The 15,966-nt window shown below is 39.4% G+C and overlaps 1 protein-coding gene across 5 annotated transcripts in view; it reads left to right on the top strand.

The window, feature by feature from the left end:
* Stox2 (storkhead box 2) overlaps positions 1–15,966 on the top strand; it is a 315,854-nt gene that overhangs the window by 287,806 nt on the left and 12,082 nt on the right. For 4 of the 5 annotated variants that reach the window (XM_023699633.1, XM_023699632.1, XM_023699634.1 and 1 more), the window contains exon 2: positions 13,162–13,314. In XM_023699633.1, coding sequence (XP_023555401.1) covers positions 13,162–13,314 — 153 coding nt within the window. Of the gene's footprint in view, positions 1–2,991; positions 3,051–13,161; positions 13,315–15,966 lie in introns of those variants that run through there. The other variant, XM_023699635.1, reaches the window with a different exon arrangement.

A 15,966-nucleotide genomic window follows, 5' to 3' on the forward strand; every position in this document is an offset into this window, starting at 1 on the left:
TCGTACCTGCTTAGTACTGTGTCCTCCTAACAATTAGATGTTTCTATAAATGAGCATTTTAGTAGGCTCACATGGAGATGCAAACACATATGTTTGGATATTAGAAAATTTGAATACATTTTTGTAATCTTCCATTCCTATTCTATGATTATCTAGTATCTCTTTTTCTTTATCTTATTTAATCTTTTATATGTATTAGAAGACTTGGTCTAAGTCTTAAATTGCCAGGGTCAATGATACCTCTGTTTACTCTTAATATCTTATAATGACATCAGTGAATTCTTCAGCTTCAGGTGCTCCTTAGGCTTCTTATATAATAAGACTTCAACTGAAAGAGGCATGCCAAATTTGGTGAATTTTGGTGGATTTATAACTAAGGACAAAGCCAAACTCAAAGAGAATTGGTAAACTCTCAGCTGTTTTGGGAAGAGGCCCTGGTGAGGTCCCAAGGCTCAGGGTGACCCATTAGCTTTGGGTACGACCTGGATGAGAGAAGAATGAATATATTGGAAGGGGAAATCAAAGTCGAACCATATTTGATAAAGCCTAACTGACAAAGATTTAAAAAATGCCTGAAGCCTGGCTTCATTGTACTAGGATAGAGTTAATAGTAAGATGCAATAGCCAAAAGCCAACCATGGACTTAGACCACGTGAATATAGTGTGCAGAACACAGGCGGGGACAGTGCCACACAGAGATCACATCTGGAGTCCATAGCACTGTAGGAGGGACACTGACAGGCCAGGTCAGTAATGAAGGAACTCAAGAAGGGAGAAATTTTTGAAAAGCACCAGATGGTAAAAGTACTGAAAAGATTTTATATAATAACATTCAAATTGAATGTATTAATCAACCACTGAATCAATATGGCACATAGTCTACATGTTCACTAGGCATCTCAACGTGGAGGGAACTAGAGAAGAGATGATCTGGAATATGGGGATCAGACGACCATTTGTAGCTACTGGATGAGTTAACAGACAAAAGCAGGTTATACATTTTCCAGCTTGTGAAGGGCAGAACCAGTGTGTGGGGTGACAGGAGAAACTGATATGGACTCCCCAGAAAGTGTGGCTGGCGTGCAATATGACTTGAGCTCCTTGGGCTGACGTGCTTGAGGACCAACTGGGGCACCAGAGTTAAGAGACAGACTCTAGTCTTGCTTCTGGGGACCCATGTGGAACCCTTTCATTCACTTACAAAGGCTTCCTGGTGTTTTTGTACTTCCTGAGTTCCACTGTATCTTCACTTGGTGCTCTTTGCAACTTAGCTGCTTGTGGTTGAAACTCCTGTACAAACATCATCTGCCCAAGTCTATTTCAGTTCAGAGTGTAAGGTAATTAGTGGTATTTGGCTCAAGAGCTGAGACAGTGAAGAGGAGAGTTTGGGAGTTTGGTCAGTGTTATTGCTAACACAATAGAATTTCTTTCTTAAATATTCTTTATCACTGTGACTTCATTTTTCTCTGGTTTTTATGTGATTGCTGATGTTCCTGTAATTCTGCCCTCTTTTTTTCCTCTTGAAATATTTATGTGTTATTTCTTGTACTGTAAATAAAAGACCAAATGTTTTCTCTGTGCTTCTGTTGAAATAAAGGCTCTGTGTGTGTGTTTGTGTGCACAATATGTGCACATATGTACGTATCACGGTGTGTGTTAACAAAGTGCATGTACAAAAGGTGCAGCATAAAGGACATTTAATGCAGATATAAAATTGATTTTTCTTGCCTTAATGATTTTAGGCACAGGATTAAAAAAACTAAACAAAACAAATGAAGCAGCGACATAAAAAATTCTGACTTCTGCCAGTCGTGTCATAAGCTCGGGAGCACCTCATGCTGAGAGCATGTGCCTGACACAGTGACCTCATTCCGGACGCTGCCTTTATCAGCAGCAGCAGCAGAGCTGCCTGGCTGCCGACGTTAGCGGCACTGGCTGCCCAGGCTGCAGGCTCGACAGGGATGTGTGGGGAGTGAGGAGACTGGGCTTGCAAAGACTTGCAGGGCAACTGGAATTCATGACAAATAGCTCGCTGCAGCTACACTTTGATCCAGTATACTGTAGAACCGCCTGTTACACACAGGAGGGAGACATTCTTCATCATGAGGAAAAGTCAGCTTTAAAAAAATTTAGGAAGATCAGTGTCAGATCAGTGATTACGGACTGGTGAGTATATGATGCCAGATCCATTTAATGTGTGTGTTCTTCTCCAAGCGTCTGGAGGTATGTGCCCTTTTTACTGTTATGGTGATTAAAATATATGAGTCAGTGCTGATACACGTGAGGACACCTGTGCCCCTTGGACAGGATCCTGCAGCCTGCTCAGCCCTGTGCCTGGGCTCCATTCCCGCCCCGGAGTCTCCACACTGCACAGACAAAGGAGCCTGCACAGACACACACAGGCTGTAGCTTTTCTTGGAGCGATGACTCATATCAGCTCACAAAGGATTCTGGGCAGGGTAGTGAGAAGTCAGGTTGGCTCATCCATCCCTATGACTTCACTTTGCAGAGAACGGGCAGAAGAGGAGTGACACTGCAGATTCCCGAGGTACTGCAGTGGGATGTTGGCTCAGTGTGAGCGGCTGTGATATATGGGGTAGGCACGGAACAGGATTCCAGCTGTTCCATGCAAATAGGATAAAGGAATGGTAAAGACGATTCCTTTTTGCCTTCCTAAAAAATGTTACCAGCAAAATACATTCACAAAGCCTTTTTAAGGTGGTTTTTGCCAGATTTTGTACTGAATTTGTGCCAGTATCTCAAGCCCTGAATTGTAAGAAGAGCTGAGAGTTCTGGAGTTCATTTTTAAAAGTAGATCTACCAAGGTAAAGTACCATATTCCTCTTGTGTTCCCTGGTCCTCCATAGCCAATCTGAAATGCTCATTTAGGGTACTATGACTCGACAGTTTACTTTTTCTTCTTATTACAGATTCTAGGACGTCCGTTTCTGTTACTGGCTCCTTCTTATGCTTGGATGCCACCCCCTAGCATGCACCAGGCGTTAGTGTCACAGGTACCTGGGGGATGGAGCCAGTCCAGAACGGGTCAGGTAGGTTTCCCCTGCTTTTCTTTCAAGAGTGGTTGTGTGCAAAGAAATATGATAAAATACCTACACCATCTGTGATGAGAGCAGGCTGTACTCTGGAAAGTGGTCTTGCTGTTAGAGTCTTCCTGTGGCCTCCATCGTGGGCAGTTTGAGTATTTCATAGAGGCTGCCCACCTCATGCGACATCACCGGCATGAGTCATCATCTCATCACAGCTGCAAAGTCAACAGCTGTAGGATTTGCGGATGGGAAATAATTAAGGTGCCTCACATTTCCATCACCTCTGTATCTCTTTCCTTTTCCTGAGAGAGAATTTCAGTAAATATTATTTGAAATTTTTACCCTGTCAATTAAAGTACAGTCCCTGAAATGCTGCATGCTGCTTGGCCTGCAAGTCTATTTGCAATACAGTATAGTCCAAGCAAGCCTGATTTATGTGCTTAGGGACTGTTTCCCAGACCAACCTCAGATTGAGGCTGCTGTGGACTGTGAGGAAGTAAGTGTATTTCATTATGTCTGTTTTAGGATTCCAGTGATGACAAAATTGTTTTCTTATAGCATCCATGGGCTTTTCATACGCAAACTTTTTAAGGAAAATAATTGTGAAATGTTAAATGCTGTCCTCATGAGTACATTATATGCTGTATTTTCATATGAAATGTAGCATATCAAAAAACCTGGTCTTACTACCTCATGAAATACATAGTTTTAACACTGTTGTTTTTAAAGATCTTTTGGGAATATTGAATCCTTGGGGTCATTTCCAGGCCTAATTAGTACATTTTAAAATAATGCCAAGTCTATACTAGATGGGCTGCTTATACGTCTCTTTTCTCTTTTTACAGTCACAGCCATCCTCAAATCTCATCCTTTCCTTTCTTAGTTGTCCAAGTTGTCTCTGTATACAGCACTGTGAATTTTTAGAATAAAGTTGAAGATGCTGGGTCAATTTCAAAGAGCATTTGATCAGAAGAAATATAAGCATAGCATGTGGAGAGTGAAACTGTATAATGTATCTCATTAATTCTACTCATACTTAAAGACCCTAGTCAAAATTTCTTTCCCACATAAGTTCCCCCAGTGACGCCACAGGAGGCCATTTCTTAGTCTTGGAGCTCCCATAGTAGAATCAGTTTGCAAGTCAATTTTACATTTTTCATTATAGCTCTTCAAGGGATGCTTTGCATGCTAATGTAAATATTTCATAATTGCTTATATTTTGTTTTGCCACCTAAATTGTAAGCTTGATGAAGGTATAGATCAAGGTATTTCTTTGTAATATGCATCATCTAGAAATTCCCTACATATAGTAACCACTCAGTAAATAATTGGTTAAGAAGGGGGGTGTTTGAAAAGCATTAATTTGTTGTAGAGGGTTAGAACTATTTCTTTTGTTAATTTTTTATGGAACTGTAGAACATCATGTTCAGTGAAATAAGCCAGAAAAAGAAAGACAAACACCACATGTTCTCATTCATTTGTAGATGCTTACAAAGTGCTTCATAAAGGAAAAGAGGATGCTTGAGACTGGGAGGGGAACAGGGAGGAGGGCTAGAGAGAGACTAGATAATGGGTACCAAAATAGAATTAACAGGAGGAATTAACTCTGATGTTCTGTCTCACCATGGGGTTAACTATAATCTGAAACAATATATGATGTATTTCTTTTTTTTTTTTCAAAATTTTATTGATAAATATATGATGTATTTCAAACTAACTAGTTGAATCTAAAGTTCCCAGCACCTAGAAATGGTAAAATTTCAGGAGATAGAAATGCTAATTACTGTCCTTTGATCATTATATCTTGTAAACCAAATTATCATATTGTGATAAGTTACCCAGATATGCGCAAAAATATGTGTCCATTTGAAAAATTAAAAAAGAATTTTCATAGTTTATGTTAATGCTAAGATAAACCACAGGAGTTAGGCACATTTCTCCAGAAACTGATTGTTCTTATCTTGAGGTGTACTTGTAACCAAGAAAGCTTGCGCTGTTCCTAAAGGGCTGTCAGGCTGTCTGTAGCAGGTATTCAGTAAAAGTTTGTTGTAATTTGTGGAATAGAGTTCATTTATACATGAATTGTATTTAAGTAGATTTTGTTGTTCAATTACCATTGTGTTTTATAGAAATCAGTCCTAGTAAAGTTGTGGTACCTAAACTGATAAAACAGAAAATACAAAGGTTGAGACATAGCTATGGGGATTCTACTTTACAAAGTGGGAGAAAAATAGCCCTTAAGATGTTAAGCTGCTTTCACTAAACTGTGATTGAGATATATCATCAGTGCAAATTGAAGCACCTCTACTGTGAGGCTAGGTTCTACTAGATTATAAAGTTGAAAGAGAAGTAAATGATGGTTTACCATAGAAATTGCTTGAAGCATTGACTGTAAGGAGAAGGGAGATGCCATATCATAGAACTGTTTTTTATCCAGGTGCCTTAGAGAATTCTGTGACATCTGAGAGATCTTAATAGTTGGTGTCATCTAGGACTAGTATTTTATTATGATTTTTAATCCTAGGTGTAAATGGCTTTAACTAATTCTGGGTGAGGGTCTACAGAGCAACATAATGGTTGGTGTCACAAACATCTTGGCAGATAGCTGGGCCATGCCTTGTCTTGTCTTTAAGAATGGGGCCCTTTCAATCAACAAAGCTGAGTGCCTGTGTATAAATAGCACTCTGCTAGGTTTTGTTCCATAGTGCCTCAGATCACACTTGGAGGAGTTGTTGGGTTATAATATGGAGCTTTAGCAAAAGTTGGAGGCACAGAAGCATGTAATTGTTCTATAGCTCATATTTCCACCCTAACTTTTCAGTTGCAAGTCTGTTGGAAACAGCTTAGTGGTCCAAAGCATGAGATGCTTGCTATAAGAGATGTCATCAGTGATCATCTCTAAGGATGGGAAGGGGAACCCCTTAGCCAGGGGGTTCTAGCCAGCAATCATCACTCTCTGTGGATTGCTCTTCTATACCTCTGATCTGTTTACCTCTTCTTATTCCATGACAATGTTTCCTCAGTACTCAGATCTCAGGAGCAGAGCAATAGCTGCTGTGACTAATGAGAGACTATACACTGAAAGATGATAGGCTTCTTCTATAAACCAAAGTGTTGATTGATTTGTTTTTTCACTTGGTTGAATCTCTACATTTGACCAGACTAATAAACAGAAAGATTTCTGAAACAGGGGCTGTCAACACAAATTGGCATGTGTCATAAGTCTCCAGGATTATTCTTAACTCTCTTTAGAAATTTCTTAGTAACTCATAGCTGATGGACACAATTAATTTGAATTTTATTGATCATGCCTCCCATTTATTATTTTTAAGTATTTTATTCAAACTAAACCTTAGAAATTGGACATTCTTGGCCAGGAAGATAGCCCAGCCATCTAATCACCCGCCTGGCAAGCACAAGGACCCAGGTTTGATCCATGGTACTGCAGGTTATGTGGGTCCCAGAACCACCTTGCCAGCCAACGAAACTGGGTGTGGTGATGCATGCCTGTAATCCCAACATCAGGGAGGCTGAGATAGGAGGATCACTATGAGTCTAAGCTGTATAGCAAGACCTTGTACCAAATAAATTATAAATAAATAAATAAATAAATAAATAAATAAATAAAATTGGTCCTTCTTTAAGAAACCCATCAAGTGTTGAAATAAAACATTACAGAACCTTCTAAAAGCAGTTACAGCCTTTCTAAACATTCTAAAATTCTTTTTTAATGTCATTTCCTTCCATTAACTTTTGCAATAAAGACTCACTTTAAAGTTTGGAAACCAGTGGCATTTAAAACAAACCTGTAGTAAACTGGTAACAGTGCCTTTTTCAATGTCAAGTTTTCTTTCACATGTCAAATACAAACATTTGAAAGTGAAGTCTAGTAATCTGGTTTCAAAGGAAGCAGAGTACCCTGTGAGCTAATGGGAGCCATATGCTCTGCCCCCTCTGTGGAGGCGCTGTGGTCTTCAAGCGAGTGCATAGGAAAGGAATATGTGTTTTCTTTTCAAAATAGCTTTTTAAAAAATATTGTAGTAGACTTTCTGTTGAAGGAACCAAACAGCACTTATACATAAAATTAAAGTTAACACATTGAATTAAATTGTAAAACATAAGATTTATTTGATACTGTGCATGAGAGAAGTCGTCTACTTAGCTGTTAATGTCAGAGAGCGGATGATTGCCCCAAGCCCAGAGGCCTTTAGGATAAGACTTGGCAAGTTCACAGTTCTGTGAATAAGTTGTTGAAAGAAATAAAGTTGTGCTGTCCTAGTGGCCACTGCACATTTTATAGACATATATGACTATTTTTATGAGGAATCTTAGTTATCTGCTACATGGGTAATTTTATTGACATTCATAATTTTAACTTTAGTGTTAATTTTGGCAGAACAAAGCTGAGCAAGACTTTGAATTCGAATAAATTAGAAAGCCTTTATTATAAGGAGAAAAAGTAATAACAAACATATTTAGCCATTTCCTTAAAAATTAAAACCTACTTTTCAGATCAGATGAGCACCAAAATAGTTTTCTTAACATATGCGTATTATTATGATTCTGCCAGAATTTTGCTGCATTGATAAAGGAGCACAGAATTTTTTAGGTTGAAGGATTTGAAGTAATTTCTTCCAAAGCCTCATTTTATACATGAGAAAGACAGATGGATGAATGTATTTTGTTTTAAGAAACTGGGTTCTTATCAACATATCTCCTGAATACTTTCTTATGTTGGGAATTTTCCACTTATAATCAGTATAGTTGCATTTGTTTTGGTACATGAATTTCATTGGGTCTGAGATAATTGTTCAACCCAAGGTATAGATTAAATTAATATTCACAGTAGGAAAAAAAAGTACTTAAAAATAAACAGGAGAACAGGATCACTGATTACTTAATACAGGTTTAGAGGGGTAAACTGAGATTTGAAACAAGCTAAAATGTAGCATTTATTCTAGTTGGCTTGCTTTTAAGGTTGTCATTTATTATGATGCAGTTCACTTAGAAAAATTCTGACTTTTCATGTACAGTCATATGAAGATGGGTATTTTAAGACAACATTGAGTAGGCTTATATTTACTTCTTAGTCTTTTTTTTTTTTTTGAAAGATATAAGTATCATGTCATAGGGCATGAATATGAGTTGTCATGAATGTCACAACTTAAGAGTTGTGTTGTCTTTCCTTGTATATGAAGATTGGAAGTACAAAGAACCTGAATTAATGACTGAAAAGGATAAAATGACATCCATAGAGACAAGGCTTTATTACAATACTATCTTTTTTATGGCCCACAAATAGAACCAAGATAGGAACAATTTCAGACCTCGAGTGCTTAACAGCATTTGATATATAATAGGCATTCAGATGTTTCTTTTAAGGATAAATTATGTGACTGAGAATTGTTTTGAAAATAATTCTAGGGGCCGGGGAGATGGCTCAGTAGGATAAGTGCTTGACTGGCAAACACAAGGATCTGAGTTCAATCCCCGGTTCCGCCAAAAAAAAAAAAAAAAAAAAAAAAAAAAAAAAGAAAAGAATTCTAGCCAGTCACTGGCTGAAAGTCCGAAGGGAGGAGAGGTGGATTGAAATAGTGAAAGTCTGTGTCCTGGGTAATGATGTTTGCTGAAGCAGAAGTGACAAGCTCTAGACAGTGAGACTGCGCAGGCTGGCACCTGCAGAATTCCTACTTGTTCCCTCAGCACCCCCAGCCCCCATCAGTGTATGTGATGGTGTTGGCCACGAGCTCATTTGCCAGTTACAGAGGGATGATTTTTTTAAACATACCATGTGCGCCATAGCCATTGAGAATAAGATATAAGTCTTCTGTCCCCCGAGATCTGGCCTTCCCTTTTTTCTCCCCTCACCACTAGCCTTCTCTAGCTGAGTGAGTACACATCTAGCTCTTGCAGGCTCTGTATGCTGTTTCCTGGGCTTCCAGCTTGCTACTTTCTCCTGCTTTCGTCTAAGGGGCCCATTTTCCATGTAGCATCTACCCCACTATTTTATTTTTCCCTTCATACTGATCAACTGGCAAAGTACTTTGTATGAAACCAGTGTCTAGATTTTCACTGACCTGCTTTAAATGTTAAATGTTCTTAAAATGGAAGTTCATGTGCCATTGTAATTTTTTTTTCACATTTTAAGTTCATGTAACAGAAATTTGTTAAATGCTTAACAGAGTTAAGCTGTTGTGCTTGCTATTATCTGAATAGTCCTAGATTTGACAAATATTTACTGAAGATTGCTTAAGTGGTAAAAATATAAAGTTGAAACCTATTTCCTTTTTTCGTACAATAGGACAGAATGGTAGCAGTTTTGAATTAATTCATTAGTCCACATCTACCATGAACTTATAGTTGAGTTGTCATGAATATATGTAGAACTCATTTTGACAAATGAAACATCTATAAGTTGTAGACAATTAGGTTATAATTCATAATTTATGGAAAATATGGTATCTGTAGGTTATATAGATTATGGTGATCAATAATATTTTAGCAATATTTGTATTTTCATATTTTCTTCTTTGGAGAAGTAAATGTGGATTAGTTGATAGAAGAATTTTCTAGTAGCATATTTTAGGAATGACTGGTTGGCTTATTAAGCAGGTTGAAATAAGATCCACAGAAAGCTGTGGTAAACCTGAATTACATGTTGCATTATTGAGAGATTATCACGATTCTATTAATACAGTTCTTAAAAACATGTTCTAAATCTCAATTTATGTATAATTATTTTATGAGGTAATTACTATGTTTTCAGGGAACTATTGTTGATAAAATTAATCAGAGAATGTCTTCAAATAGATCATTAAATGTATTTGGTCTGTGTTTGTTTGCTTCATAGTTTTAGCCCTGAATGCAAGATCACAAAACTTTAAAATGTCCTGAGAAATTCATTGTCTTATAATGTTATAAATGGATATTCATTCATTGAACAGGCATGGCATGTACTGGGTTTATTCTGAAAACTATTATTTTAGGTACTAAGGATGTGGAGTTCATGCTTCCTTTTGTCATGGAGTTTATGTTCTAGTGAATGAGACAGACAGTAAACCAGGAAACACAAACACACACAGAGTGAAGACAGAGAAATTATGTTATGTTGGGACAGTATTAGACTGAGAGGTCAGGGTAAGGCTCCCTGGGGACATGACCTTTCACTTGAGAACTAAGGTATGAGAAACAAGCAGTTCTAAAACGGTTCAGTCAAGGAGCATCCCAGGCCAAGCCCACAAAAAATACCAAGATCTTGCCTGAGTTCAGAAGAAGCCTGGCATGTTCACAAGTCAGAAGAGGTTGTGAGGGTGGAGTAGGAAGGGAGCTGGTGGGCAGGGTCAGCCTCAGAGGCAGGCGGACTGGGCCAAGCGCTGCCGTCCTCGTGGGCCGTGCAGACTCAGACTTCCTTCTATGTTCAGTAGGCAGCCACTGAAGAGTTTTACGCAAGGAAGCGTTTTCTGTTTTCCTATGGGGATCTTGACCGCTCTGTGGAGATGGGGTCTCAGGAGCAGGGAGAAGGACTGAATATCAAGTCATCATAATGGTGAGAAACATGGAAGCTCGCAGAGGAGCTGGGCCGGGGCAGGAGTGCAGCAGAGAGCACTGGAGTTGGCAGTCAGAAGAGCAGATCGACCCAACATTTGGATGTGCACAAAATTTCTGATAATAGTTGGGAGTGGAGAACAATTTTTCTTAGTGAAGTCTAAGAACAGGATGGTGTGGAGGTAGCTACTTAGAGCATCCAGATTCCATTTTTGCTGTGTATCTTGAGTTAAGAGTTCCCGCACATATTCTTTATTATAGTGAAACAGCTTTTTCAGAGCACTTGCAGTTCAGATACACTTAAAACATGTCACCACTTACAGTTGGCTGCAGTGAATGAAAGGGAAGTAGGAAGATGGCAGCAAAACTGAGCAAATCATTTCATCTGAAAACATAAAGCATGACCCAAGGCAGTTTATTTTGCTCGTAGTCATTTCTTTTTTGGAGAGAAGATTCCTCTTATAAGTAACCTACACAAAAACCTGAACTTTTCCAAATCATATTTTCATGTTTTTAGTCCTCTGGGAAGTTCCTAACTATGATGTATAAATGTCAAAAGGTGTTAGCCTTCCAAATGACGTATAAATCAAACGGTCCTGGAATCTTCTTTGAATTCCTCCTCTGACAAGCTGGTCCCCATTCTTTCTTTCATCTGACTTTTAAAACCATCCCAGGTTGGGCTGGTGAGATGGCTCAGTGGTCTAAAGCACCTACTTAGAACAAGCTTAGCAAAGCACGGGTGACCACGGTTCAATCCCCCCGCACCACATGCCAGTCAGCCCCGCCCCCTGGTGGGTTGAGCTGGCCACACACACACACACACACACACACACACAAACACACACACACACACACACACACACAAATCCCAGGTGACTTTGGGTCCCCATGGCTAACGCTGACCTAGTGAATCTGCAAGAAGGTTGGGCTCAGTGCCCTTGGCCTCTACTGTGGAGGTACAGGGGGCAAGATGGAGCCACAGAGCAGTTACGAGTTACTGAGGGGCTGGGGCCAAGCTGCAGAGCTTCCTGGAGGATAGGGTTGAACAGATGTGGCTCCTGGTCCCCACCTCAGCTGCAGCTGAAAACCAGCATTTGTTTGTTACACATTGATTTGGAGAACACGATTTGGCTTGAATAAAGAGCACAGTTCTTTAAAAAGATTTAAATGCACTGTTTGAGGCTATTGCAAACTTGCTTCCTCAAATGGTCCCAGCCCACAAACTCTTTTTTTAATTAAGGTCTCAAATGTGAATTGACTTTCCCCAGCCAGTAAATGAAACTCCCATTCCCAGTAATAGCCTCAAATTCCATGGGTTAGAATCTACCTACTGCTGACCCCCTAGCTACTATAGGAATTTTTCAGAGTCTTTCTCCCTTTCCCTTTTGTGCTGACCTCCATCCCCACACTCCAGGCAGGGTCTTGCTAACTCGCTAAGTTGCCTAGGCCAATCTTGAACTTGTGATCCTCCTGCCTTTACCTCCCAGAGTGCTGGACTGGTAGGCCTGCATCACCACCCATGGCCCAGATAGCTTCACTTTATGACACTTACATCTCATGGACCCCCAAAGTCTGTGGATTCTAAATTAGATTAGTTGCTAGTTTGGGTTGATTTTTAATATCCTTGGACTTCTCCTTTTCTAAATTTGGGTATTTCTCTTTCTTCTGGGCATTGGAGCAATGGCTTACTCCTTTCATCTCCATCTCATCCATCTTGCACAGACGAGAGCCACAGTAGGGATGATGGAGCCTCATGTGGTGCAGCAGGAAGAGAGCTCTGAGCTCTGCTGGGCATGGAGAGAAGGGTTCAGGCCTCTAACTTGGACACTGAAGTCCTACTCCTTAATACAGGATTCAGACTATGCAGCCTTGGAAAACCATGCACCATACTGGTTTTGAGTCCCACCGCATCCTTAGGTGATGGGACACCCTCCCCTCTTTCTCAAGCTTATTGTTTTGGGGTTTTTTGTGTGTGCATTTGTCCCACTGCACAGTGATCTTTGATGAACTTCTCTATTTCCTTCATTTAAATAGAAACTCTTGGAGGGCAGAAATGTTTGCAGGAGGGGAGCTTGCTCATTTTCTGTCTATAGCTCCCAGTCCCCTGGCAAATGCCTGACACATAACACACTCCACATTTGAATGAATGAATCATCAAGTTACCACAGATGCATTTGTTGACATGTGAATGGCAGTTATTAAATAAACCAACCCCGAGTTAATAAAAACAGAAATCATTTGTCAAAGTTTCATTGTTGCAGAACTTTTAGTACGCTATTTAAATGAGACCTCAGGGTTCAAAGGGAAGTTTTTATTTGTCAGAGCAGTAGAGGCATCCACCTTGTGTGGAGGGCTTTTCACCTGTGTGGGATTGGCTGTGGCTATCACCAATTTCAGAATTCAGATTTTTGTGTTCCTAATCCAAGGGAGAAGGGACTGTCAGCGTGTGTGTGTGTGTGTGTGTGTGTGTGTGTGCGCGAGCGCGCACACGTGTGTGCGCAAAGGGGTATGTGTGCGTGTGACAAATGACTGGGAGTTTTAATGAAAGGCTCGCTTTATTTTTCTGCAGGTGATGTATCACCAATCAGTATGTCTCCCATCAGTCAGTCTCAATTCATTCCATTGGGGGAAATCCTTTGCTTGGCCATCTCAGCAATGAACTCAGCAAGGAAACCTGTCACCCAGGAAGCACTGATGGAACACCTGACAACGTGTTTCCCAGGTAATGAGAAAAGAACAGGGTCTTTTCTGAAGGCAGGTGTACTCTCTGCCTCGAGAACTTCAAATGGACTGTTCTGGAAGCTTTGATTCCCCCCCCCCCCCCGCACTGGGGATTGAAACCAGGGCTTTCACACTCAGCTATATACCCCTCACCCTATCTTTGTTTTATTTTTATTTTTTATTTTTTTATTTTAGAACAAAGTCTCGTTAATTTGCCTGGGCTGGGCTCAAACTTGTAATCCTCCACACTCACCCTTTCACAGTGCTAGAATTATAGACGAGTGCCTGGCATTCTTCAAAACTGACCAGAAACTTTTCTTTTGTTCTTAAAAATCAAAGCACCTGTGTTATGTCAAAAGTAATCTTATTGCTTGAGGTGCAGTACTTTTTAAATTGGCACTAAGCCAAATAGAGAATTTGACAAAAATCACCAGGACTCAGTTCAACTTTTGCAATCCACCCTTCCTCAAATATGTGAAAATGACACTAGTCAGAAACAGCTAACTGAAAATCTTAGTCCATAGGGATTAAACTACAGAAAAAATAATGTCAAAAACATCTTGCATGTTTGTGGCATGGATTGATGAACTTTTAGAGAATATGACTTGATAAGTTAGTTATAATTTCATTTTAAAAATAAAATACATTTCTGCTTTCCTTTAAAAATATAAAAAGAAGGTACCAGCCCAGCTGTCTGTGGTGAAGGGAGGCCCTTATTCCTGCTTTATGCTTCGGATGTCAAACTCAGAAGCTTTAAAAATCCTTTTATTTTTCTATAGCTTCATGAAAGATCATATAGCCTTTTCAGAATTAGTTGTCTACCACCCACTAGGGAGCTATAAAATAAAGAATGGGAAGAATGCACAGACAGTATGTGACAGTGAGACACGTGTCACTGTGAGGCAGCTGATAGCAATATTCCTGTTGGAATACTTTGTTGGGAAGTCCATATATCACTCATACTTCAAAGCATAACTGGCTTGCTAGCTTTGGCGCAAGTGAACTTTAACCCCAAGGCCTTGGTCGTAGAGGAAATGAGCGGACCTGACTGGAGCTTCGTCATGAGTGTGGTGCTGGCGACCCCACAAGTTTGCAAAGAGACTGCACAAAACTGAGTCTGGGGCAAGTGTTTATGGACTGTGGCCCAGTGTGGGCCACCACTTGTTTTTGTAAACAAAGATTTTTGGAACACATCTATGTCTGAATAGATTCTCTTTAGATCATTATGCTGCACTGACAGAGTAGGGTGTGCACACCGGATACAGTAGGCCTCACCGGGCCTACGCTGTTTACTGTTCTGTCACCCCTAGTCAGAGATGTAGTGGTAATTATTTACAATTTTGCTCAGCAGTAGTAGCTCCAGATTTAAATTAGCATTTTGTACCAAGTCATACTTGTTTCTGGTCTGCTTTCATTTCTTTTTTTTTTATTAATTTACTAATACGGAGATGCCTTCCGGCTTATCTCTTTCCTTCCTTTCTTCTCTTCTGTTCCTTTCATTATTTTCACCTTTCATCACTTAAGCTATATCAGAACAAAAACACTTTTGAAATATTAGTGCTTTCGATTCTATTTTGAAAAATGTGCTTTCAGTGACAGTGGTAATACTCTGGAGGGGCTTAAATATCATATTTGTATGTTTTTAAGTGTAAGAGTATTTACATTAAAAAATCTATTTGATAATAAAATTTTGGATTCATAAGTATTATTAAAATATATTCTCATTTATATAAATAAAAAAATAGTGTAGAATTTGGCTCCTGTTTGGTTTTGGACATCCACATCTTGACGAGATTTTAACAACTAGTTTTCTACTAAAAATGTTTCATCCACTAAAACAAAACTTAATTATCACCTTATGTAACTGGAGTTCTTTTCAGATTAACTCAGTGGCTTTTATTTATCAGATTCCTGTACAAAAACAAGAATATTTTTTAAAAGGTTTAAAAAGAATAAATACTTGCCTTTCCTGTTTCTAAAGAACTATTCATTCATCCAGAATGAGTGGAGGTTTAAGTTGGGCTAAGACTTGTTATGTTCTTGGAGCTGGAGCATCCTGGGAGGAAGGCTGATCTTAGGGAGATACAGTTAGAGCCTAAGTCTGGGTGTAGGGTTGAGTTAACTTTAGAATTTAGTGGAGCTTGTTAATGTAACTACACCATGTTCTATTTCCGTTTCATCCTACTACACTTTACCTCATCCAGTGTTCATAAACACGAAGAATAATCTAAAGAAGCCCACTAAATGTGTTTACAGCTGGGTGCAGTGGTACACTCCTGCACTCCCAGCTACTTGAAAGACTGAGGTAGGAGAATTGTTTGAATCTAAGAATTCTAGGCCAGTATTAGCAATGTAGGGACCACGTCCCCCAAAATCAAAACAAACCATTTTCAGCCAGAAATGTTTAACATGTAGAACAAGTGCGAGTGCTCTCTGTTTTCACAGCTGATCAGATTTGAGAAGCTAAAGCAATTTGTAGGTCTAAGGAACATCACATTGCGGTGCAGTCTTTTAAGAAATATTTTTACCTTGGAAAATGGAAAGGTATGGAAAAGGAGTGAGGTCAGATTTCAGTCTTGTTAGAATGTAAAACTTACCTTTGTTCTTTAAGCATGAGTTCAAAAATTGAATTCATGGGCCAGCAAGATAGCTC

Source organism: Octodon degus, unplaced genomic scaffold (genome assembly GCF_000260255.1).
Source record: "Octodon degus isolate 3935 unplaced genomic scaffold, OctDeg1.0 scaffold00114, whole genome shotgun sequence".
Taxonomy (NCBI): Eukaryota; Metazoa; Chordata; class Mammalia; order Rodentia; family Octodontidae; genus Octodon; species Octodon degus.